The 26,689-nt window shown below is 45.1% G+C and overlaps 1 protein-coding gene and 1 long non-coding RNA gene across 9 annotated transcripts in view; one reads left to right on the top strand and one right to left on the bottom strand.

Moving 5' to 3' along the window:
• Window positions 1–844: 844 nt before the first annotated feature.
• The window catches only part of LOC112457838 (tropomodulin), a 44,550-nt gene continuing 18,705 nt past the window's right edge, over window positions 845–26,689 (bottom strand). For 2 of the 8 annotated variants that reach the window (XM_025021122.1, XM_025021125.1), the window contains exons 2-11: window positions 16,086–16,238; window positions 15,844–16,011; window positions 15,295–15,421; window positions 14,998–15,218; window positions 14,772–14,926; window positions 14,583–14,679; window positions 14,346–14,493; window positions 11,424–11,503; window positions 7,618–7,673; window positions 1,244–1,280 (exon numbers count right to left, since the gene is read on the bottom strand). In XM_025021122.1, coding sequence (XP_024876890.1) covers window positions 11,427–11,503; window positions 14,346–14,493; window positions 14,583–14,679; window positions 14,772–14,926; window positions 14,998–15,218; window positions 15,295–15,421; window positions 15,844–16,011; window positions 16,086–16,238 — 1,146 coding nt within the window. In that variant the 3' untranslated portion in view covers window positions 1,244–1,280; window positions 7,618–7,673; window positions 11,424–11,426. The other 6 variants (XM_025021127.1, XM_025021126.1, XM_025021124.1 and 3 more) reach the window with 6 other exon arrangements.
• The window catches only part of LOC112457841, a 9,911-nt gene continuing 7,201 nt past the window's right edge, over window positions 23,980–26,689 (top strand). Inside the window, exon 1 of the long non-coding RNA XR_003041158.1 lies at window positions 23,980–24,207. This is a non-coding gene — a long non-coding RNA (uncharacterized LOC112457841). The remainder of the gene's footprint in view (window positions 24,208–26,689) is intronic.

The raw sequence follows: 26,689 nt of genomic DNA, 5'->3' as shown, positions 1-26,689 counted from the left end.
CGACGAGTTAGTACCTTAGCGAATATTACAGTGACATTGCGTGCCGAGCGGAACGATCGGGTTGGTGGTATCGTTCTTTATTTATTGTCTAATGAAATTTGTGCATTTGCAATTAAATAATCAATTTTAAAGCATTTGCTACTTGTGACGAATACAACATTTAAAAGAAACAATATGAAGATGATTAAAGAATATAGAAACTTTAAATTAAAGCTAACAGAATCGAGCCCTGTTATTTTACATTCGATTATCTTGACTCTTTTCCGAAGAATTCTGTCGTCTAATCTTTACATTTATAAATTTTCCGATACTCACCTCAGCCACAACAAACGCATTAAAATCATTTTAATAGACATACTTAGCTATTCGCTTATTCTGTCGCGTAAGAAATTACGAATCGGTCTATTAGGTTGCAGCGATCAAACAGAAAAAAAAGAAAGGAAATGAAGAACACAGAACAGTTTGCATCCCGATCGCTCAGTTACACTCGGCCGAAAGTTTGGTCGAATTAATTAAAGAACTCCTCCTTTCCATGTATAAATATTTAAATAATCCGGTTAAAGTGGCCGTTTAAAGCGAACGGCATGTATATCATATCAAAAAGGTTGTCCCTTCGGCTCCTCTCACGTTTGCTTCCCTTATCATTCCCTCCGTGAAACTTATCCTCGACGACTTAACAATTATATATACGTCGCAACGTGTATATATATATATATTTATCAATTAACATTATCAATACGTTCATTCGACGGCCTAAATTTATTACATCATGACGCGTCATTGGAGTATCCTTTCGCGCGGTATATAGCTCTGTATGTGATGCAGGAATATATATTTATATAAATGTATGTATATATATTTATTTATATATTTATTTAGAACAACAAAAAAACGAGAGACATCCACATACAATTTGTCACGCGAAGCTTCCGACTTTTCCTCCGCGTATTCATATTCGAATCATTTCAATTCTTCGATTTAATTGCGATTTTAGAACGGATCCGGAGGATCTCGCGCGTTCCACGAGTACAAAGATTCGACGCTGCGTTGTGTAATGACGTATATGCGTGTATGCGTGTGTGAGTACGCGCGTGGAGGCCGTTTTACGGCGCGGTGCGCTTGAACGCGCGCGCTTTATCATGGCGTATCATCGTCGTCGTCATCTTCGTCGTCGTCGTCGTCGTCTAGTCGTCGTCGCCATCGTCGTGGCGATCATCATCAGTGCATGGCCCAGCCGATGGTGTAGTTACGGGAAGCTCTTCCCATGCGGCGCAGGCGATCTGCCGAAAGAAACATGCTCGAGGGAGCCATTACGGTGGGAGGTGGTTCCAGGGGCTTGATGATCGACGTGAGGATTTCCCAAGGATCGGCTTGGGAGACTTCGAGACGAGTGGAGCTCGACGAGTTCGCGCGACCTCGGAATCCTCGCATCTCCGCGGACGCTTGGATCAATGATTTCCGAAGGCGACGCGCGATCTAAATTCCAAAGTCATCGACCGAGCTCTTTGGATTCGCGGATTCTCGAGCGCGCGGATCGTCGAGAGATGATCGGACAGACGTGTACCGTACGATGAGATAATTTTATCCGACTTCGACGGTTTCGAGTGTCGCATTTCTTTGTCTTCGGTTAAATAATTTGTCTTTCTCGCAATGTCGGTGCTCGAAAAGCGAAGCTCAATTTCCGACATAAATGCGTTTAACAGTATATAAAAAGGATCTCTCGCGATATTTGACGAGAATTGTACAGGATGTCCCAAGGCGCAACGTAAATCCCTGCAGACGTGTTGAAACGTCGCGAAGCGTCGTGGCAGTAGCTGTTAAAGCTCTCGAAAAAAGTAAACGTAAAGCGACACGGGCAATCTGCATCACGATGATCCTTCAGACGGGAGTAATTCGCGACGCCGCCACTTTTCCCGGATTTCCCTTTTTTTTCTCCCTCGCCCGTCTCGCGCCGCAAGGTCGTAAAGCAAAAGTAATTAACGCGCGTACTACGTCGAGCCGTTATCGCGGCGACAAAACACTTTACGCGTCAGAAATTTATATACATGGGAGCTAGCCGCATTAATTCGCACGAAGACGTATAGCACGTCGCGCCTCGACATATACGCGTGATCAGCGATCTCGTGGCTGACGCCCGTGAAGGCAACGAATTTCCCCGCCGACGTTAAATTCAAAGCCACGCGACGGAAAAGACGGAAATCGTTCATTCGCGTAACGTTGATCACTTTTGCAATGCAAATGCAAAAGCGCAATTATGCCAACGTGATATGGGCGTTTATTAGCTGCTCGATCGTTTTAGTGATGCGATTTCGAGTCCTCTCGACGGTTCTTCGCAGCGGCGATCTTTTCCCCATCGTCGCTGTACACTCGCCAGCGGGACCTTACGCGTCCTCGTCGCAACTTGGTATTTATAGCGATATTTTTATTCAAGACCGTGTGTGCCGATAAAAACAGGTGCGCCGCGCCCGATAAATCTCCACCCCCTCGCGAACAAAGTCGCGCGGCGGCGCGGGCAGTACCTTCGATAGAAATCAGATTTATTGGCGCGGCGTGTTCCGTAATTTTTTTTGCCGATTAGGGAAACGGCTGCGTCTGCCATACGGAGATAAACGATTCGCGCCCAAGGAAAGTTCGGAGATCTGAAATTGCAGGGCTGCGTACGCGCGCGCTACATCCATTTGCCGTTTCTCTCGGTGAGTTCATCGTTTCGTCGATTCGTCCGGAGCTTTTAGCTCGTGCTGGGCGCGCGAGCCGTGACAAAACAACGCGCGTGACTTGTGACAGATAACGCGATACGTGACCGGCGATACGGGAGACGGTCCCGGCCTCGAGCGCGTTATTCGTTATCGGAGCAGCGATAAGAGATCGCGCGGCGGATACGTGACTCACGGCGAGATACGGTCCACGACGCCGCACCGCGCCGCGCCGGCTCGTTAATAACCCAGCATCAGGCGGCTTTTGCCGGGCGGCGACGGTACACGACGGTGCGCGCGTGTTAAGTTACCGTGCAACCGCGCTCCGCGTTTAATGGGGAATTAATTATCGCGGCGCGTACGTGCGCGCGAGGATACGGACCCGGAGGCTTGTAACGGGAGTTCCGCCGCGCGATGAAAGCACAGGGACGAACATCGCTCGCGTAATTCGTTATTACTGTAGCGTCTCGCCGGGCGCGCGTATAGCCCCACGTATAAGCGCCTGTAATACGTTGGCGCTAATCAGTTTAGCCGTCGGACCCGTCGACTTTCAATACGCCGAATTTTTCAGGGAAGACACGAATTCGATTTTTGAAAAGTCTATCTTCTTTGACACTGACTTTTCTAAACAGTTGCGCGTCTGACTTTTGCATAAATGATAAGGAGGTTACAACTTCGGAAAATTACGCAAAACTGCATATTTTCCTCTTCGTTGGGAGAAAGGAAGCGACTCGGACGAAAGATCGCTTAATAATTGCGACAAATAAATCCCGGCAATCGCGATCGAACGAGGGATACCGTCACGAGCGGTTAAACTATTGTCGGGGAAAAAAAAGAACAGGCGACCCCGGTAATGACAGCTTCTTTATGGGACGCGTAAAAAGGTGAACGGAGAACACTCCCTCGCGGAACTCCCGGGACAGCCGCCATCGAGGTTTTCACGCTCGAATGACGCGTCCCTAGATTTCATCTTCCCTCCTCGAAAATCCTAAAGTACTTCCATCATACTTTCTTACTGTTTCTCTTGCCCGTCCCACTCTCTTCTCGTGCTCTCCACTCGGACGCGAAACATCGCTGCGACCTCCTTAGAAATGTCGCTCCGTCTTGTTTACCCTTTCCTATTTCCCCCACCCCCAAATGTTTCCTCCGCCCCTACTTCGTCGGCGGTCTGTTTATCTGTTCCAGGATAATTCGAATCGTCCTCTCCTTCTCTCACGCCGGTATATAGGACGAGCCACTTCGTCAGAATTTAATGCACCGTAAAACGAGGCTTTTCTCTCCCGCGCTCGCTCCTTGTCTTCGTGTCTCTCCCTGCACTTCCGAACTCGCGACTGAATCCGCTTTATCATTACCACTGCAGTTGCACGCGCGCGCGCGCGCGCGGCTGCGATTTCGGCGAGCTTTCGTTCCTGAAGAAATCCACTCGCGGGATGTACCCGAGATAAGTAAAGCCGACGAAAGCCTCGAGATAGAAGTCGCGTTTCTGTCTCGTGATGGGAATTCTACGAACTCGACGCATCGCCGTGCAATTCCATCGGTAATTTTTAACAGTTATTGTCGTTGCACGTGGAAATCTTCCCTAAGAAAATATTCGTTCCAGAAACATTCCAAAAATTGACTTGAATTTAATTGTGAAAATATGTTACACAACTATATAGCCGAATAGAGAGACGTATAATCACGATTTGTATCGATTCTGAGATACGTACGTTTGGAACATCCTGTATCACGTTATTGACCAACGCATCCGAATACGATAAACGAGACTGAAATTTCCAAGCACTAATTAAACCGCGTGATACACAGATCCTGACGGGAAGAATGAAAAAGTATTTGGTTTCAGTATACACGCTTATGGCGTAGGTGCGAATTCATGCGTTTGGATGAATGCGTATCGAAAAATCCGCAATTCGCTCGGGGCGCGTGTATGACGAATCGCGCGCTAGTTTGTTTTGTAAAATTGACAGACAGATACTAAAATAACGGGGGAAAAAAAACAAAAAAAAACAAAGGGGGCGGAAAGAAAGAAAGGGTGAAATGGAAGAATAGCGGCCGGCGATAGAAATTCTAGGCAATCTACTCGGTAATTGAAGCTTCCATTATTTTTCCGGCAGAGTTGCGTACAACCAACTCTTTTGGTCGATTCTCTTGTTTCCCACGTTTCTCTGCGTTTCGTAATGCCGATACACACGTATATATGTATTTTTTTAGGGGTCAAATGTTTTTGAAACTGTGCTCCGGAAAATTCGGTATCTTCCCGAAAGAAAAATGAACAACCAACGTCCTGCGACACAACGATTTAAATTGAAAAATTCTGTAATCCCGCTACGGATTTTAATAACAATATTAAGCTGAGCGTTTTTAATTTTCACGCTAAATATTTTTTATTTCACGAATAATATTTTCAATGTATTTCTTATGTATTCTCGCGTATCTCTCGCTGTACCACACTGTCCGATCATTGGGGGGGGGGTTTTCCTTTCGTTTAATCGCAACAAATTAGTCCACTTGATTATCAGTAAAGGTACGATTCTTCATGCTTTTACGGAGTATTAACTTGTCAATTACTATATTAAAGTAGAATCAATTCGTGCTAATCATGTGTATAATATTACTACTGGTTAACACATGTCGTTAACGCATTAGACACAATATTCTATTAGATAAATATTCTATCAATTTAATACACAAGTATATAGATAGAGATCGATGTTAACTATACTTTGCTATGATACACAGTTTGTGCTACGTCAGTGCCTACGTCTTGGGGATGCAAACATGTAAATTAGGTATAGGATTCCAATATAAAAAGATACTAGCAAAAGGTTAATCGGTAATGCATTCCTAAATAAAATATATCAAGAACGTGGTGTGTGGAATAAGTAAAAATTACACGACGTACATCCATCCGCCGTGACATCTCAACTTCGCCATATAACGTCCGTCTATTAATAACTCTCTTAAGCGCACTGTTAAGAACATTTTTAATACAATGCGAAATTAACCCATCGCATGTTCGACACCGAGATCGAACCGCGTTTTCGAGGACGGCAGGCAAGATTTCTGGATTGCAGCCTACGTTTACCTGCGGCAAGAACGATTCCGGGTATAGCCCGAGCTACAAAACAGCGGCCAATCGGGACGGTGAAGCTTGGAAAAAGTCACGGTGCCTGTAAGCGTGCCATAATATCGAGTAACATGCAGCCCTCGCGCGCGATACAAGCTCTTGCATGCGCTTAATCATTGCACCGCGATCGCGGCGAGATCGGCACGCACGCCGATAAACGGGGGTGGGCCGGGCGCCTCGCGAAAAATATTCTTCGGGCGTTTTACCGCGCTCGGAAGATATTTCGGTCGTTATCGCGGTAGAGTTGGGGCACAGAGGCAATGAATACGGGGCAACGAATTAAACACGGAATTAGGAGTGGGGAATTAGTTTCGATACTTATATAGGAAAAACCATGCTTCAGTCCACGATAAACTTATTGTCAACGTGCTTTCTATAATTTTGACGCTTGAGAAAAAAAATTTCACATTAATTTTAATAATAAACTGTTTTACATCAATTCAGATTTTTTCTTATTACGAATTAAACTTTAATTATCGAAATATATTTAACACTGAATAATGTCAGCTTGAAATTCCGTTAGTTTTCTATACACAAAAAAAGAAAAGTTCTACCGTCAAAACCGAAGCCGAATACTACAATTTGCAAATTTCAAAAACCAAAAGTCACGATTTATGCATGCAGATGCAATAACGTATGCCAATTATTTATTTCTTCGGCGGTTTGGCATCGGGAGAAATTGGAGGCTTCGTAACAAGTTCGCGCTACTTCCGCGTATGCGCCCATTCGGGGCAGCAATTAATTCAGGATCGTCACGCGACCATCGTCCCGGAATTGTCCCGCCGTCCAATTTCGGGAATCGTGCGTCGCGCGTCGCAATGTAATCGAGCCACCGCAGTGCGCGCATAAGAGAGAAAGAGAGAGAGAGAGAGAAGTACAATGTATATCGCACAAATATATATATATATACATATATGTATATGTGCTCCATGGACAATACTCATGCAACACGGATGGCGAATATGTACAGCGTCGCGAGGGGATGTAAAACTGGCGGCGGAGGCGAAGGGACGAGGTAACGGCGAGCAAACGAGAAACGGAGAAATGCGATTAAGCGACAGTAGTCGGCGGTACACTGCGGCATTCCGATCTCGACGATTGCCAAGCGCGGCGTCTCTACGTCAACGGCCAATGTTGTTGTCTGGCCGTCGATCCTATGTAAATTTCATTCCCGGAGTCGGCACACCGTATACGGTCATCTTGCGAGACGCTCGGTGCTCGATCGCGTCGTAAGTGGGAACGATCGTCGAGAACGTTATAACGCAACTGTGTTATCGTCGACTGTTATCGTCGAACGTGTATGTTGATCCGAGTCAGCTGTAATTCGAAGGGTCAATCTCACGATTCTTCTCTTGACTTTGTCATTTATACTACATTTCCTTTTATTTGCATCCGTGAATACTCGCAATACATTTTCCTTTAGGAACGATTAATTTGGCGCAAATTCGAGGATCGAGGGTCGGAATCCCCCGGAAGCTCTCAAATTTGATGCTACAGGCGTCGTCATATATTGTCGTATACATACAGCGAATAGGGGAGTCAAGTAACATAAGCATGCAGTTTCTCATCTCGCCATCGCCGTCCCACTTTTGTTCGCATTTCCTCGCACAGAGGCAACAATTTTCTTGGCAGTCGCGCAAGGATAAGTGGGTTAAGCCTCTAAAGCGATGACATGGCGGCAGTGACATCGGTCGATGCGCGAAGGAAGTGTATGATATTTATATAAGATAATATATATGGTGCGTATTACATATATATATGTATGTGTGTGTATATGTATATATGTACAAATAATACCTAGGCGAACGCCACTTCGCGTTAAGATGTTGCCACCCCGAGCCGGGACTGCCGTACTGCAACAGACACCCGAAACACTGTCATCATATGCGTTTAGCAACTAAGAAAAAAAAAGAGAAAAGGTATTCTATTGTTCCGAAATGCATGCCGGTAAAGAATACGCAAGAAAACAGACACGAACGTGCCGCTCGACCTGCGTTGCATCCGAGAGGCGCGATCTCTCAATCCTTTTCGACAATTTCCAATTCCGTACGGATGTTTAAGAGGGAAAGAAAACGCGCTATTTGGATTTATATAATTATCTTCACCAATTTCTCTCTTTCTCTTTATATTTACCGAAATTGTTACTGCGCTAAATTTCTTACGCGGGCATCATCCTGCGGGCTTATCCTCGCGTGTCCGTTTTTCCGAAAAGACGCGATATTCGTAAAACTGATTTTCAGAGTTGATCCGCGAATAGGCAGCGCACGCGATGACGTGCCGATCGATCGGCTATCGTTGGCCTCGGCGAAGGGTACATTACTTGATTGAAGGGACGGACGTACCACTCCGAAACGCCCGGCCGTAATCCGCGCCGTAAAATAGTAATCCCGCCGCATGGCGGGGATAACACGGCGGAAACGTGAAACACCCTCGCGGATCACTGAACGCGCGTCGCTTTTTAATTGTCCCTCGCTCCCGCGCGCCGGCGCTTCGCCAAATTGTTTCGGGCGAGGCGGCGGATATATTCCATCGCTCTCTGTGCAATCGCAATTCCCTTTTTACGCCACTCGCGATTAAAACGAGCGCCAATTTCACCATTTTTCACCGTTATCAAATCAGAAACTCGACTCGAGTGCGTAAACTTTTCTTCGAGGGCTCTATATTGTATCTTATAATGGGAGAGAACTTTTATTGTCTACTCGTCACGAATAAAGTGTACGCACAATCGCGCGACACGCTTCAATTTATCGCACGTAACACTGGCGGTGATGATAATTCGATTGAGAGTATCGCGTATCTTTCCTCTATTTTTCTGTGTACCTACCTCTCGTATTTCGCATTTCGGTCGAGCGACATGGCATGCCTCGAAATGCATGCAATATGCATCAGTCTCGCGAGCTGCTCTTGCGCATCGACGTTAAGAGTCCTCGACCGACGCAACGTGCAATCCGAGCATATTCCGAGAAAAAAAATCTCGCGCGCGCAGAAAATTTCCGCGATTTTCCCCTTTTGTCCGCCACGGATCGTTTTCGTGGCTGGTAATCCGCCAGTTCGTAATTATTCTCGCGTGTCTAGCGGCATCGAGCGGAAATTTTAAAAGCCCCGTAATTTATCGACGGCGAGGACGTAAAACGCGCTCGTCCCGATTGCGTTCCACTAAATTTTTTTGCACGCCGTGCCTTCACAGGCGTGTGACATACAAAGGACCTGTGGCGTCTAAAGATTTAATATGCATTTGCGAACGTAACGGCGACGGGAATCGCGCGAAAATGCCGAAGAGCAGCTCGATAGCGAGTCGTAAATTTTATGACTCTGGTTAGTGGAGAGAAAAAAAAAGTCTCTTGTGTGAAACCGGCAAAGACACAACGCGGCGCGGCGTTGTTGTTAATTATCAGAGAGATGCGAAAAACATTAATCCAATTACACACAAAGTTCTCCTCAGACTTCACTCTCAGGAGAAATATAATATATTTTCAGTCTATGCCGCGATGTAGAGAAAAATTGCAGGCGATCGGAAACTGGCGAATTAGAGACGCGCTGCGAGAAAAGATCTTTCAGAGAAGCGTTAAAAGAGTCAAAGCGCTCATTATCGCTAACGTTAATATACTTTGTTCCCAAGTGAGATAGCGAGACGAATCGCACATATGACGCCGCGAATATAACACGGATATCCGCGGACATTCTGTTATTCGCAAATTTCTAATTGGTCGATAAACGGGCGAGCAATTTGAATAAAATCGCAAAAATTATTGTAATTGGTCCCGCGCAGTTAAATCCTCAGATCCGATAAAATCCGCGCGGAGCTGCACGGGGCGATCGGAAAGTCATTCGGATTCAAGCGCAAAATAAAAGCGATATTGATTATGATACCGGACAAATGTGCGTTTTCCCTTTTTTTTTTTTTTACCGCGTAAAATGGCAGGAAACAACGTAAAGCGACCACTGCCTTAATTAAAAGCCCGTAAAACCCATAAAGCTTGGCGTGTAATAGCCGCGCGCCGTTATTTACAGTTTATTCTAGTTTCGGGCGCGATTTACGAGCGAGATCTTTTCCGTCACCATATAAATCCCGCGCGCGTAACGTAACCCGTTCCCATTGACAATTAACATTTCATGGTTCACGCGGGAAGCCGAATATTATTTTAAAAGACCGCGCAATCCGCGGATAAATATTAGCAATTTCGCGCCGGGTGCGCGAACGTTTCGCGGGCTCATTAACGCGGCTCGCCTCGTTAATCCTCCCCTCCCCCTCCCCCGATAAAAGAGTGGATTGTTTTCTCTCTCGCAGCTTCTGCGATTTGCATTTTAAAAATAACGCTACCGCGCGACCGGCGTTTTGTCATCGTTATGACACCCGGCGCCGATCTGCATTAGCACCTCATAAAATCTCGCGGAGCAAAACCCGATAATTCGCGCGCAAGTCGAGCTCGCATGGAGCTAGTAAAATTTTAAAAGCCAGACTCGCTGGAAGAAAAAAAAAATCCGGCAAGAGAGGTTTGTGAAACAGAAAAGAACTCCCGACGAGTCCGCAAATTAAGGACGATCAATCTCGCGGGTATTTCGGTATCTCAGAACTTGCGAATCTCGGGATTCTAAACGTGGATAAAAGAATAGCTGCATTCGAGAAATTGCACGGAGAACCTGCGAGATTTTAGAAAAATTCAAAGGACCCCAAAATAGTTTGTCCGGCATTCACGTAGATGCCGACGCTAATTTTTTTATGCCAATTACTTCGAAACGAAAGAAAGAGAATTATTCATCCCTTTCGCAGCGAGCGCTCGATTAGACTCGTTAGTCGGACTCTCTGTATGGGATGAGCGTGCATAATTGAACGGTACTCGCGTGCAAAAAAATACTCGCGCGGAATAGAGCTCGGGCGCGATTCACTCGCGGTTATAAGACGTCAGTCAGTTTCGGTTGCACCGACGTCGGCGTGTGTTAAAGCTGTCTTCCAACTGACGTGTTAATGCCGACAAGGCGTCACGCGAGGCGAACAAAGCTCCTAGGAGCTCCCGGCTCCTGTGGAAATTAACGCGTCACGACTTCATTGGGTTTGATAGGACGCGTCTAAACCTCATTGCACCGCCTGTCGGGACAGGTGCAGCTAATAATAATGATGCTGCGCGTAAATCGAACTGTGTACGATGCTCGAGGAAGTCACGCAACTTATGTCGCAGTTCGGCGAGCGAAAGTTAACATTCGATTCGGCAACGATATCCGTTATTGATTTCATTTTGGAAAGAAACGAAATGAGACATTGCTATTTGCGTTTATATCGGTGATCGCGTGACTTCTCAAAATAAGGCCGAATCCATCTCCGAGTGTTCACCTCGGGAACGGAATTGGAATTGAAACGAATGGAAATACGAAACCGCCGCGCTCTGTTCGCTTTGTCCCACGAACGCGACCCGGACGAGTGTTCCGTTCGCGACCGCGTTTGAGCAACCCTATATATGCTTTTCTCGCGGCGCGATTTGTCCAACAAGTGAAGCCGTGTTAGTGAAGCTGTAAGAGATAGCGTTGGCGTTGGTTAAGCCTTCCCCGCGAGGGGAAAGGATGCGGCTCATTCGGCTGACGGTCTACCACACAGCGCGGGTAGCTACCTTTCATTGAATCAAGGCAGGTTTCCTGTGGTTCATGTTAAAGAATCGGAACTGTAGCCGCAGCGTTAGATCTTTCCGTACTGTTGGGAAAGAATATGTGTCGTGAGTTAAAATTAAAACATATATCGCCAGCTTGGATTCGCAGAGTCGCCTATGAGAGAGATCTCGCGGCACTCGACCGGCAAGATAAGATTCCGATCATCACGAGTGTCAATTACCCGTAATTAATTTTTAAACGGCTAACTATAACAAATCAGAGATACAGGCTCGATGTATGGGAATTCTTTAAAGACGGAAAATGTGCGCCGTTCAAAATATCGAGGCTCGGACATACGCGTTTTCATCAGTCTTGCAAGTCGAGGTGGACCGCTGTAACACGATATCGCGAAATCGACACCGTTTGCTAAGGGGACGTGAGCGCGCCGACGAACACCTACATATGCATCGAATAAATAAACGAGGGGACTGGCGTATATTACAGAATAAGGGGGGACCATCGGTTCTGCCTGCAAAATGCAATCTCGCCAAGATACGGGTTTGAATCATAAAAACTAGACCACGTCATCCATACGTATGTACTGTGATAGTATATTGAAATGTTAGAAGAAAGTCGAACTTAAAAACAAAAAGTCGAACGGGATGCGAAAGACGGAGAGCAAGGAGAAATGATGCCGACAATGTAAAATAAAATCGTGCGGGATGTTAATTAGGTATGTGTGCTTAGCCGTTCAATCGTGTGATCTTGTTTCAGAAATATAGGGAACAAGTCGTGTTCGCTCAGCGATTAGACAGATTCGAAAGGTAATTATTGTTACGCGTGACATTTCTTTCGCGAGAGGAATCTTAGATCATAATGCACATGAAAATGCAAAATTACAAATTCTCCCCTTCTAACAAGCTCAATCGACAGGACACATTCGGGGTCGTCATGATAATTAAGAGTACTCGATCTCGTCAAGTTAATGCATTCCTTTGCACTCATTAAAAAAAGTAAATCTATTGTACATGAAATGATGTTATGTCTGTCGGAGAATCGAGGTTCTTCGGGAGATAGCATTCCGTAAGATCTCTTAACGTTAAGATTATATTAAAACATTAACGTTATGGTAAAGACTACGAGTGCAAAGGGTCAATCGAAAATATTAGAAACAAGTTATCAAGTCGTGGGGAAAGACGAGTTCTCACTTTTGACAAGAAAACTACTCACTGCGCTGCAACAGCGCTATGTTCTATTTTTTAAGTCATCTGCGGGTAGAACGGTGAAGGTTGCAGGACCACCAGCGATCGCTACAAGCTTAGCTCGTTCCGTGGGTTCCACACGACAGACTGGCCAGATAAATGAATCGATTAAAATCAATGATAATCTAAATCGAATTGTGAGACCAAATTTTCGATAAAAACTCAACAGAACAATGAAGAATAGAATAAGGATTTCATAGCTCTTATAATTTCTATAAGTTATAAAGGATTTCGGAGTTTTATAATAAAAAAAAGAGCATATATATATATCGGACTCTGCGAAATAGATCTCTGTAATGATGCATGCTATAAAGGGAGAGAAAGGGAGGACATGGTTTTGGCAGATTTGAACGTAGAATTTACGATGATTAGATTGCAATATTTCGGAAACTGAACTGATTTTAATGCGACAAGAAAATGCGGATACCGTTTGTTAATTGTACTTTACAATGCCGTATTTGGCGACAAGCGAGAGCGTAGTAAATTTAACAGCGCAACTTAAGCAAAAGCTTCTTGTTAAATAAGATCAAGATCATAAAAAGACTGTGTCGTTTAACGTCGATCAAGCGCGAGTCCGATCGAGTTTACAAACCGTTTAGTTAAAGATGAAAATTGGTCAATAGATCCGTACCAAATTAAACTACCCTAATCGTCGCTTCTTTGTGTCTCGCTGAAAATTGAAAACAGGCAGATCACCGTCTGATAGTTGCACTGCTTATAAACATCTTTTTTTATCTGTATCTTTAATAAGAGCAGACGAGATATAAAATAGATATATAGGAGAGTAGTAAAAGAAACCAGATGGTGTGTAAAGACAGGATTCAAAACATGACGTGAGAGGTAGTTATGTTATTTGAGGAGAAACAGCGTTTTTCAAGTAAAAATAAAATGTTTAAGACATAGTCATTCTTATAATATCATTTCATAAATCTTTTGCGTATTTTAAAGTTGATTTTAAGCAGTTTTCAAAAAGATTTGAAAAACACTGCGCCAGAAAATAGAAAATTTCATATTTAGTCGCACAGGAACGAGTCGGGGGTCTCATAATTACCTCTATATGTCACTAACTAGAAAAATAATAAATGAATATAGCGGGACGAATGGATGAATGATGAAATGTGCTATAGTAAAGCGCTACGTGAGACTACGAAGCAGATTCGGAAAGGTTAGAAGCATTTCGTCACGTGGTCTCCATAGTCCCCCATACAATTGCTCCCATCTAAACGGAAAATTAATAGCACAATTATCATCGTAGTAGAGACAATGGTATCTACGTAACGTGTTTGTGAAACGCCTCATTGCACTGCCAACGTAATTTACGACACCTGCTCGAGATTATTGAGCGCTGACCCGTGAATGGAGCGTCGCACTTGACGCCCAAGTGTAGAACATCAATTATTTTAACCTTCTAAGACACATACGCGCCTATTTCCGTAATAATATCCTTGTCAAAATGTTTCTTCCATGATTCACATCATTAGAATTTATATATAGTGACTATTTGTAATGGGCTACGCAAATATGTGAATTAATGCTAATTATGTTCTATCAAATAATAATTTAAAACACCTTTTCATTTCTAGAAAGATGATATTTCATTCATCTTTCGCGTTTTATGGACTACCTGAGCTATAATAAGTATTATTAATCATATCGGCGTTGCGATACCCTTTATGTACTTACTCCTATCGATGTTGCGTTGCAGATGTGCAGCTACGCGATGTCTAGCATCATTGAACTCGAGATGCAACCCGAGTCGTAGCAACGTCGGGTTTTGTTCTACCAATTGTGTGATTTCCATCTCAATCTTGTTACCCAATACTTGTGACCTCTGAAAAATAACGCGAATACCTCGATAGATTTCGTTGTCGCTACTCTCGCATAAAATGTTCGTGCACATGATTTTACATAACAACTTACCTGATTCGAACATCGGAATTCTTCGATAGACTTTGTCTTAAGAAGGGACCTGATGAGCCTTACTATCACAGGCGGGCTTATGAAATTTGTCTCCACGCTGAAGAATAAAGACATTTTTAAATTAAAATAATGAGAAATTATCAACGTGTGAATTTTGTACACAATAATATGTCATTTTTCTGTACATACTTGAGTACTTTGAGTGTCGAATTCTTCTCCACGGCATCGGCCAGCCGTTGTGCGGTCTTGTCATTGAGTCCAACGTTAGTTAAACTTAGCGACTCGAGATGTGTATTCATTTCCAAACCTTCAAACAACTGGATGAACTTTTCGTCCGAAATATTCTGTAACGAGACAACAGTGTCAGTTTAGCATGAAACGCGTCGTTCCCTTCGCAAAAGTATAATCGACTCACTTTAATATTGTTCCAATTTAAATCAGTTAGAGACGAGTCATCGTCCCGCACTTGTTTAATGGTAGCGTCAACGTCTGTGTCATTAGGCGGTTCCATCGGATAAACTTTTGGTTGACTAGCCTTTGTCACCCCGTCCCAGCCGAGTCCGACTGGCTGTCCAGAATTCAGTAGAGACGCGTGATACTGATCTTGATTCATCATAGAATGGAATCCAAGAATAGCTGGAAGGAAGAGATAGTCTCAATTATTTATCTCTCCGATATAACGGGCTTTCAGAAGGGCGATCAATCTTCTTACCAGCAAGATCAATGATTTCTTCTTGGGTGGCCGCCGAAAGCGCCTGTTCATACTCATCCCCGAGATCTATCGCGATCTGTTCATCTGCCTCCTTCTCTTTCGTGTTGTCTTGCGGCGGAGGTACCCACTGAAATGAATGATATTAATGGATCGCATATAAATCTGGATCGCAAAATTTATTTTACTAGTTTTATTCAATCAAACACACACACACACACAATGACTTCTGCTTTTGTATATTTCTTTTCCAACTATAACCTCAGATTTCAGACTCTATCAGACTGGTATTATGGCCATGGGCCATGGCACGTAGAAAAATTTAAGCAGTTTAGTAAATTGACCAAGCACAATCAAATATTCTCAAAAACTTAAGACAGCTTTTTGCTATCTTGGTTTATTTACTTACTGCTTAGGTTCTTTTTATGTTCAGTCGCCGCCAATGATTCCTTTCCTGGGATAAGGGGGGAACATAAGAATACCTCAGGAAAGGAATCATTGGCGGTGACTGTACCATGGCCCTTTTAATTTGTAGACTATTACAGTACTCACTTTCTTGCCCCTAACTACACCAGGTACATATGGTTTCAATTCTGGAATATCAGGTGTCTCTAAAGCTTGCTTGTTGATGTGCTCAATGAGTTTCTTGCGATTCAGCGGCCCTGTGGGGCTCTTGTCGCATTCATAGCTGCAACGTTGCGAAGGCGGCATAAAGCTGTCCTGTGTAAACACAACGTAGATTCAGCATCTCGATAAAACTGACAGACCTATTTATTTTTAGGAAATACACTTACATCAGGATCCACCTCCTTGGCCAATATGTTAAGTTCCTCCGGCGTAAGCTCCGCCAGCAGTTGATCCACGTCAATGTCGTCATACTCGCTCAGATCCTTGCCGTACAGCTTGGCCGCCGTCGTCATGGTAGTTGTCTTGGTCGTCGAAGAGGTCTGTAAATCGTCCCATGGTGTTTGATCAACAACCGAGTGTTTCCTCGACATTTTGCAACGCTCTAGGCTACGCCCGGTATAACGCACTACTCTCGCAGAGATATCATTTCAACTAGAATCAATTGGTTACGATAATCGCTACACTCTAGATTAGTCTAAGACAACGCAATCGCGCGTGAGTCGCGAAGACGACGTTTCCGGTGACGTTTCTCGCGCGTTATCGACGTCTCGGGTTAATTAATCGCGGCGCCCGTCGGCCGGTCCAGATCAATTATTCAAAGGGCGCGTTGCCCGTCGGAGCGGGGGAGGGGGGCGCGCGGGTACAAAAGGCCGTCAACACGGAGGGGACCGCGCCCGTCTTCGCGAGGAGGTGTCTTCGCCGACCGACTTCCTTTATCACAAAGGCGTTATCGGGCGGAGGCGCGTGACGCCGGCCGTACGACCGCGATCGACTGATCCGATCGCGGCGACGTCCGCCGCGTTTAAATTCGGCGAGCGTCCGGTCGCGGCTGATGCCCCCTGACCCAGATAATTCGGGATCGATTTTCATTAACAAGTCGCGTGCCAAATCAGCGGCGACGGCGGCGGGGTCGATCCGATCCCGTCGACCGGTCCGGCCGCCGTCGCCGCCCGGCCGACGGAACTCCGTTTTGGGGACTTACTTCAATGACGCGTCGCCGCGCGGTGTCACCGCGGATCCACGTACCCCGTGCCGCCTTCCGTAATGCGGATGGGAAAATTGAGAGCCCGCTTCTCACTTTCTCAGACGTCGCACGATCCTCACGCACACGAAGGTCGCACTTGTGACGGATATATACGTGGACGCGAACGTCTACGCTGACCAGCCCGTGGCGGAGCGTGGCAGCGCCCTTTAACGCCGATAACGCGATTGCGCCGACGGTCCGATCCTGCGCCCGGTAAAACTTGTCCAGATTCCGGGATCCTCGAGCGGGACCCGTGCCAAGTCTCGTTTCCGTTCAAACGGATGTAAACAAGGGATCGCGGGGTCCCTGCTTGACGCGGCTGCGGCGGGGACGGACGCGATACGCGATTTTGACTGTACGTCGCTCGGACAACTGCACAGTGCACCGTTGCACGCGACGCTGGAAGGAGTTATGACGAGTGGAGTATAGGTCGGAGCACTCGGAGCGAAAGCGGGAGATTTGAAGCGACGACGTGACAGCGCGTCGCGTTGCATTCGGCGTAGATGCGTTTCAGAAAGGGTATATTGAGTGTTTAGCATTTAAACCAGAGTCGGATGTAGACATTATATGTATTGATTATTTCTCTGCTAATTATTATTCGTGAGATTAGGAATTTGGAAATAAAATTTGAGATCCCGAACATAAAATCCTATTAATTCTCGATATCGCGATTTTCAGGGTTCTTGAGATTTTGGATAGTTTTAGGAAAATTAGCATTTCAGAACAACTTTCAGCGCAACCTTCTTGTTAATTATACATTCTCTTAACGCTTCGTCAATGTTTAATTTAGATACTCGCGTTGAAAATTCCAAACTCAATTCTTAGAAAATTATATTAACAACCGAAATTACACACGTCTAAAGACACCTTAAAATAATATCCCAAAAATGTTATAAATCATTTTATAATATATTTTAAGAATAAGACGTGAGATAACGCAAGATATATTTTTAAGATGTCTTCTGATAATTCCATATAAGGCATTTTAACCCTCAAAGGACTCCGTCGGGTCGTTTTCGTCCACCCGAAAAATACGATCCTGAATATCTTTTTTTATATTTTTTTGAGCCTGAAACTCATTTTTTATATTTATTATGAATTTAAAAAAAAATTACTTTTTTCAATTTCTTTATGCTAATAACTAAAAAAAAACTATTAAAGAAAAAAAATTTTTAGAAACCAACATTACAGCTTAAAAGAGGAAAGTTCAAAGAATATCCATAAATTTTGCGGAATTTTTTGAATAATATTTAATATTATTTATAAGTCGAAAGGCAAAAAGGACCCGACGGAGTACTTTTAAGGTGCCAAAAAGCACGGAGTCTTTTGAGGGTTAAAATGATTTTTGGACGATTTCAAAACATCACAACGTTCTCTGGACACATAATGTATAAGATTATGATAATATAAATGTTGCTATATTGAGAGACAGAATAGCTCGAGTTCTTGATTTTCCTGTTTACTTGCAAGTTTCATTTCTTTTCTTTCCCGAGTGAAACGCTGGTATCGATTGATAACTCGTTATCGAACGCGCATCTCTAATGTCGATCAACTATCAGGCTATTGTCAATGTCTACACAGTCTTATCGGCGCGTATCGCCTGCTATTCAAGACGCATCCGTCCATCGCTCAATTCTCTCACAATGCAACATGCATTCGAGAGCCGGTATAAAAATACCCGCGCACACCCGGTGTGTGTGCATCCGGTAACGCGCAAAACCATGCGGCGCGAGTCATCCGCATATTAATCGAGTCCCGCGAGGAGTCCTCGTTTCTCGGCTGACCGTGAAACCGGCACGTGAATCTAACTTTGCCAAAACCGGCAATTCCCCTTCTATACGATCCTCCTGTTGTTCCCTTGGATCACGTAATCCGCGGGGGCACCCGGCATTCATTGGCGTAATCGCGACCTGACAGCGCGCGGAGCCGCTCAAGGTCATCACCGCGAGAGAGAGATCTCGGGCCGAGAGAAGAGGGAATATCGGACCGTGGAGGAGGTGGAGGAAGAGAAGAAGGAACAGGTCGAAGGTCAAAGGGAAACCGCGATATCTATCAAGGATGGTCCATCAGAGCGGGCGACCATCTCCGGATCGGCAGTCCCGATCGGATTGTCCGTCGCGCGTTGTAGCGCGCGCGCTGGTAAGCAGCGCGACACAGCCCGCAAAAATAGCTGAGGCCTCCTCGCTGAGGCTGGCACACTCCCAACAGGCTATACTTGGACATACCCGCGCACGCGATTATTTATAGTGAAGCGCGAGAGAGCGCGGCCACTGGCCTTCTTACGAACTAACCAGCCCGCAGCTATACCGCAGCCAGAGGAGACATTCTGCCGCCCGTGACCTAGGCCCGCATTAATAACGGGCTCCACACCCTTGCTTGCCTTGCGAGCCACGAGGAACTTAGCACTTTGCACTCCTCGCCGGCGGGCGTAGCCCGCTGGCATCGAGCGCCTTCGCGCGCGCTCCTTCTCTCGCTCTCCCCCCCGTCCCTCTTTGCGATTTCGCGAACAGATCCTCTCGTCTTGGGCTCTGTCTCAGCTTCGCTTTAAGTCTCTCGGCACCTAGTTCGCCGCCGAGGTCCTTGGACCCTCGGCAAATCCACGGGTCCATTCATTCCAGACTCTCGAGAGATTGGCGCTCGCGTTTTCGGAGAACTTGGACTCGTTAGCGAGACGATGAACATTTCTCATTTCAGTTGGGCTAGGATTTAAGATCTTACGTCTGTTGATTTTTATACATTTAACTAAATGTAAATCCTGGACGGCAAAACCTATTTTTAAATCCGCGCACCGCGAGATTGTGTTCACGAGCGCGGAAACTAGCGAATTATAAACAACAGCGAGGCTGACAGGTCTCCGGAGAGGAGTGTTGTGCAATTTAAATGAGCTACTAAAAATACATCATCTCTTTTTCGCCGAACGTGTTTCCTTATTTTCTTCTCGCTCGACCAGACGACGATCGTGAAAAAAAGAAGTCGGGGATACGAAAGTCACCCAGTGAAAGATCACATCTGTCCGAGATATTTTTATCCAGATTTCTAGAGTCATTTTCAATGTTAAGGTGATATTTTGCCGCCTATTACGCGCACGAGGTAACAACGAGACGTATTGAACCGAAGAACGGTCGATGTTGAGATAAAATTATCTTTCAGCTGACTGTAATGATCTTATTTGATTTCTATCACGTTTCTCTGATTTGTTTATCTAATTTAAAGACTTTCCAGTGGAACCAGATGCCCGTTACGAGGAAGTAGGTCGAAAATGCTGCCGTGACGCGATGCGCGGCGCGATGAAAAACGCAATCGGCTTTTTTATCCCCTTCGGGAGAAAAAGCGGGATGGGAAAGCGAGTCATTCGCGAGCGGATTGACCGGCGACGTTATCCCGAGTTAATTTCTAACGGCGATTGATCGGCCGACAGGTGCAGGAAGAGCCGCGAGATCTGCATCGTCAAACGTGACGATAACTTTCGATGCTACCTGTCTGCGCTGGTTATATTCAGTTTCTCGCTTTGCTTAACCGTATGCAATCGACTCGTTTGAGGAGAAACGCTTTTCACCTGATTATTCAAAAAACGTAGGATATAATATTTTTAAGAATTATTTTTAAGAATTATTTTTATAAGAATTGAAAAATAACTCTGTAATTAAATATCCACAAATAAAGGAGGCGCGGGCTAATTAAGAGCTGAGCGCGGTAAACAGTGCGCAAATTATTACGTCTAATTAAGTGCTATTTATTTTGTACATTTCAGTCCAAATTTCGGACCGTCCTTAGCAAATCGATTCAATCGTGCAGCTAGAACCGAATAAATTCTCCCTTTACGACTGGATCCGGAGGGAGACTTATTACGCTTGTGTGATGATTGAGTGTTGCTGAAGATCACGGACAGACGCATGCACGATTGAACCGATTGTTAATTGCCTAGGACGGTCCGAAATTTGAATCAAAACGTACAAAATAAATAACACTTAATTAGACGTAATAATTTGCGCACTGTTTACCGCGCTTGGCTCTTAATTAGCCCGCTCTTCCTTTACTTGTGAATAACATTTTAAGATTTTAAAGATATAAAACTTCAAAAAGATAATTAAGTTTGCAGCGTTAGAACAACGGTACGTTAAGCGTAATATTTTACAAGTGAACATTCCTGTAGTCAATACGATTCCGAGTCGTCGATAGGAAAATTCGCGTTATCGCCCCCGCCGTATCTTATAAGATAGCTATAGCCGCAAGTTTCCTCCGCTCGACTTCGTCTAATGTACACGGAGCGTGCATGAATCAAGCGATCTTTGAGGTTCGTTTGCGGCGTAACGGTCGTTAAACATCGTTTTATGCGGCGTAACGTACCGCCGCAACGGTTTCCACGGCGTTACGCCGCCAGTAGTATTTATGCGCGTCTAACAGCTGGCGAACAATGTCGGGAGACATATTGTTCAATGACCTGGAGCCGTTTTCTCGAAGTCGCATGTACGTTCGACGGCCGTTGCGGATCGGTATAATCAACGTCGATATAATCATCACCTATCATCGCTCCGTACGTTTCTCAGCCGCGCGCGCCTGATCTCGAGCCTCGTGTATAATTACAGCGTGCTGCTATGTAATGACGGTAATAACCGCCGCGGAGATCTCGTAAGTCAGCAAGCGTAAGTTAGATCGCGACGTATAAATCATATTCGCGAGACAATATTTATCTGGCGCGGTTCGCAGTCTGCGATCTTCGGAATCATTTTGTTCTCGCGAGGGTAAGAAGGAGACGCGCGCGTGCCAAGCACGCGCGTTACACAATTCCGCGATTCCTCATGCCATCGTGGTCGATTTACGTTTCTCATTCTTTGACGTAGGATCATTTTCTCCTGCACATGGAATCCGTATTGATTCGGTCTCTCGATCCGTCGTTCGATCGGGATTTTCCTCTCTCATTTTCTTCCCCTCTCTTTCTTTCTTTCTTTGTGTGTATGTACAAACAGATTTCCGCTGGCATTGCGCCAGGCACTCGAACGGGAATTAGTAAAATCGTTTCGGTCCTGGTAACCGCGAAGATTCCGCGATTATGAAAGTGTATCGATATCGGCCTCGCGATCTGGGTTATCGTGTCACCTTTTCAATTGCTCGACGACAAACCGCGGCGGATGTGAAACTCCAGTTAGTAATTAGATCGACATCACGCGCGCTTATATAGATTAAGGATGATTTAAAGTCAAACTGAACGAGAGTTTGATTGGATTAGATGTGCGTAACCAAAAAATTGGGATTAAATTGGAATAAGATTTGGAATTGAATTAGGATTCACTCGAAATTGAATAGGATTTAAACGGGCTGTCGAATGGATTAAACTGTAATTAAATGCATGCGAATATCAGGTAAGCGTTTGTCTGCAAGTTGAATCGAAACATAAAGTTCAGATAAAGTTCAAGAGCGATATGTCCTTTCAACACGATTCGCCAACAAGCCTCTCTCCATTTATTTCAGAACTTATATTCTTCATCGCGACAATCTATAAAACGGTAATCACATTTGAGAAATCGTTCGATTATTCGTCTTTAACGCGTTTAGTTAAAATTTCAATAAAATTCAGTCAGTTCCCTCTAAATCAAATGTATCCATTTGCAGACTCCATCCACCGTGACGTCTGATGTACCGCGTGAATATTCATCGATCGACTTCCCGGTGAAAACCCTTCTGTGCAATAATTATCAACGGCGGGCGACGAAGCGTAGCAATTTTTAATACGGTCTGCAACACGTCGATACCCTGGTGTATTACCGAGGCGTCGCTATAAATTGAGCGAGTCCATCGACGAGCATGTGCGACGACGGAAACGCTCGTCCGTGGTAATATCGTAGGTCAGTGATCGCGAGAATTAATTCCAATCACTTTCAATCTGCAAAGTTGTATCGTCTACTGACATGTAATTATCATACGCAACATCTAAACTCTGTGTGCTATTCGCTTCTCTTATCGCGCTATAGCGCGATTCTTAGACGAAAACTTCGAACCCTTTGATATTCGAACGTCGAATCGGATCCTCGAATGAAACAAATTTTGAAATCGATCGAACATATTCGTAATTTTCTTTATTTTTATCTTTGCTCTTGAAATTTTAAGAGAAGGTTAGAAAGTCTTTTTCACGCCTCATAAATTAAGAGAGATCCCCGCGAGCAGACAAATTTGCTTCATAAGTAATTAGATATTTCGAGCAACGCGATCGGACGCATAAATCAACTTTGGCGAAAAGAACTGCGGTCTGCTGGAGGCATGTGTACGGTTAGCGAACGCAGATGTTTAGCGGAACAATACGAGCGGTATTATATACGGTTTCGATTTACTATAGAATAATGAAGAGCCACGGCGTATCGCCGATATGCGCAGCAAGCTGATCAAATATTGACGAATCGTTAATTAGTGGCGCTCGTTCATTTTCTCCGAGTACCGCATGCACAATACACGCATCACTCGAACGATCGCTATTTGCTCGGCCGGATCGCGGCGGCATTATTACCGAAATCGAGGCACGGTTGCCGCTCGATAGAGCTGCGCGATGCTGGAGTTGGCGAAAATATTTCGCGAGCCCGGAAGTATATCTTAGCTTGTCTAAGCATAAGAGCGAATCGAGAGAATACAATTTTTGTTAAATCGTTTAATCTCTCGATTCTTGAACGCGATGATGTCAGGGTCCTTGAACGAAGTAGAGCATTCGTAACGTATAATCGTCGCCTAATTGTCGCCGCGAGAGCTCGTGTCGCTTTAACAGCTCGTCATGGCGACTCGTCGGGCGCGAATCTCGGTAATTACCACAAATGGAGTCGTACTTACGCAACGGAGGTGCCGCAGGGACGAGTGATCTGATGTGAGATAATCACGCGGCACAGATTCTCGCGAAGGAACTGGCTGTGAGACTTTGAATTCGCAAAGGAACCGCGACTGTGAGACCTTTGGATTCGCGATAATGTCCGCTGAGATGAGGCCGAGCTGGGCCGAGCCGAGCGGGTAAAGAGCGGCGCGCGTCAATGGCAGACGACAGTCGCCCGGAGCCGGAGTGCTACTAAACAACCGAGTTTTATGCTGGAGCCGCGATGAGAGTACCGGAGCGAGTAGAGTGGTATTGTGCGCGCGAGTATAGCGAAGTCGCTATACGAGTCCGGTGGTGGCTGCGTTCAAAACGACTTTCACTTCGGGCCGCGGGGTCCGGCTTCCCTAGATGGGGGAGATCCAGTTTTTCCAAAGCTTTTTTCCAATTAAACACGCAGCTCAATGACAGATTACAGGTGACGATGATGTCAGCGGAAGTCATATCTTGTTTGCACTTCCCCCTCTTGGAAAGAAAAATTCTATTACATTATCAAGAATGAATCCCAAGTTCTTGAGACTCCGTTTAAATAAAACTCAAACACGTCTCCGAGCTCGAGCACTCGACAAATACTAAATTACGACGTGAAGAATGTACTTATTCTGTAATATATACTCTTCTGCGGAATTATATGTAAGGATATGTAATTTGTGTTTACAAATTATAAGGTAGAACTCTTTTCATTCAGGATAGAAGACCAAATAATGAGCGAAGCGCTGACTTTATCCACCGTATTTCTTCGCATAGACGTGGTAACGCGGCCACATACTCTATCCTATATGTTGCAAGTACAATGAGATATCATCTGACGTTTGATAAATTTATTACCTTGGCCAAACGGCATTTTCATCTCCGTGGCGGTCCCTTGTACGAGTAAACAACCCGTTGCCGCGCCGCCGTCGAGATCGGCGTGATATCATCTGACGGACTCGCCGGATGACCTCATCGCGCCTGCATATCAACCGTTAGATAGAGAGATGCAGGCGAGATCCGCCGCGCGTCTCTTCTATGGAGTTTTTCATAAAACTCCCATTATACGTTCGGTATAATGGCAGGTGCTATTGTCCGAATGTGCCGCTATGCGAATTTCGTGTCGTAGGCGGTTACGAATATGTGAATAATTTATGTGCGTATAATTTAATATGTCCGCAACGCGCAACATGATCGCAGACCTGTGGTGTATCCGAATTCCCAGACTGCGCAAACATATGAAAATCGTCGTAATCGTAAAAACGTCTAATGGCCGTCCTAATCTGTCAGACATCTTTATACGATATCTTTTGAACTCTTTCACGCATCTGTTTGAAAATCAGCGGACGTTCGAATACCACAATACATACACCATAATTATATTAAACTTTAATCGTGAATCGCCTCATAAGAATTTTTTTATAGCTACGGAACACCCTAATCTGTGTTTTTTATTCTCGGTGATTTTTTTATAGCTGCTGAACGGTCTGTCGCTGTGATATGTCTGAGAAAAGAGAGTTTCGGAAAACAGCAGCTACAAAACATTATCGGAGAACATCAGTTAATAGATTATTTTTTTACGGAACAATATCTACATAATAAAATTGTATAGTACTTTTAAGAATTAAATTATTAATGTTAAAAGTGCAAGAATAAATATCCTTTGTTCTACAAAATAATTGCAACGAAGATCCCATGCATCTTCCGCGGAGGCCGACGAGCATTCGTCTCCCGAGAGTAAATCTCGAAATAGCGAGAGAGGAACGCGACGTAAAGCAGTAGATACAATCAGAATGAGTTTTCCTCGGGTCCTCGATCTTTGATTCCGCTTCGCGGAAACTCGTTGTTTCTGGCCGCGGCTTTTACAAAAATACGAACTGCGAAGAACCGGGAGTCTTCCATTTCGGATCATCCGCGATTCATCGGTGTATTTCGAGAGCGTGGTCGACCTTGATCGGCGATGACCACACTTCCGTGCTCGCGGATACGTTTGTTTCATATTTCGAACAGACACGCCATCAGCGACGATCTTTTGGTAAGCTTCATCCTTCGGTACTCCTCACTGTCCGTCGCCAATCGTTGTTTCGTAGATTGAGCTACGTTCATAAACGTTGCACGATCGTTGATCAATATGCATTCGAGATGAATAAATACGGATCTCTATGAATAAATAGGAGTCGGCGGAAAGATTGCCGACAAATGGGGAGAGTTATCAATCCCGCCGCGTGATCGATCGGAAACACCCCGGTGATGAGAAACACCGTCGTCGGGGTCGCTGACACGGGCCGACCGCGACACGGCATATACCCCGGTGCACGTTGTTTCCCCCGCGATCTCCGGTATACGGTGCGTAAATAATCGCGCGTGTCAATGCGGCCTAAGTTTAGCGCAACTCGTAAAGCCGGCCGGCCGGCCGGCCTCCGCGTGCACGCGCAAATCGATCACGGGATCAGAAGAGGAAAACGTTTCACGTGCGTATTTCGGGACGGTTTATAGATCACCGCGCTGTTTGGGAACACTCGCGATTTATGGCCCTGGCGTTAAACTGACAGGTACGGCGGAGGTGTGTGATCGCGCGGTGCAAACTTGTTGGCATTATTGGAGTCGTAAAGCGTTTCTTTCGTATTCCGGAAATTTATTTCAGCTTCTGCCGCTACTCAAAAACTCCTTCAGAGAGACCACAGATACGAGAGAATTGAGGAAAATGCGGCTGCAAACGTTGGCGCTGGTTCCACGTGTCTATATAAGTGATACGTCAGACTCGAGAACAATTAGATACTTTTACTCGATGCCATTCGTGTAGCTGCTATCCACAATGGCGTCACAAAGACACCATTGTTAGCGCAGACAACGTCTTTGTCCCTTCGACTAATCTTTCGACCGTGCCATCGTGCATTTAAAAGGCCCCCTTAGTCACGATCGGTTGACCA

The sequence above is a fragment of the Temnothorax curvispinosus genome, unplaced genomic scaffold (genome assembly GCF_003070985.1).
Source record: "Temnothorax curvispinosus isolate PA1 unplaced genomic scaffold, ASM307098v1 QBEX01008353.1, whole genome shotgun sequence".
Lineage (NCBI taxonomy): Eukaryota > Metazoa > Arthropoda > Insecta > Hymenoptera > Formicidae > Temnothorax > Temnothorax curvispinosus.
The sequence above is the reverse complement of the archived record's forward strand: the minus strand, read 5'-3'. Positions and strand labels throughout refer to the sequence as shown.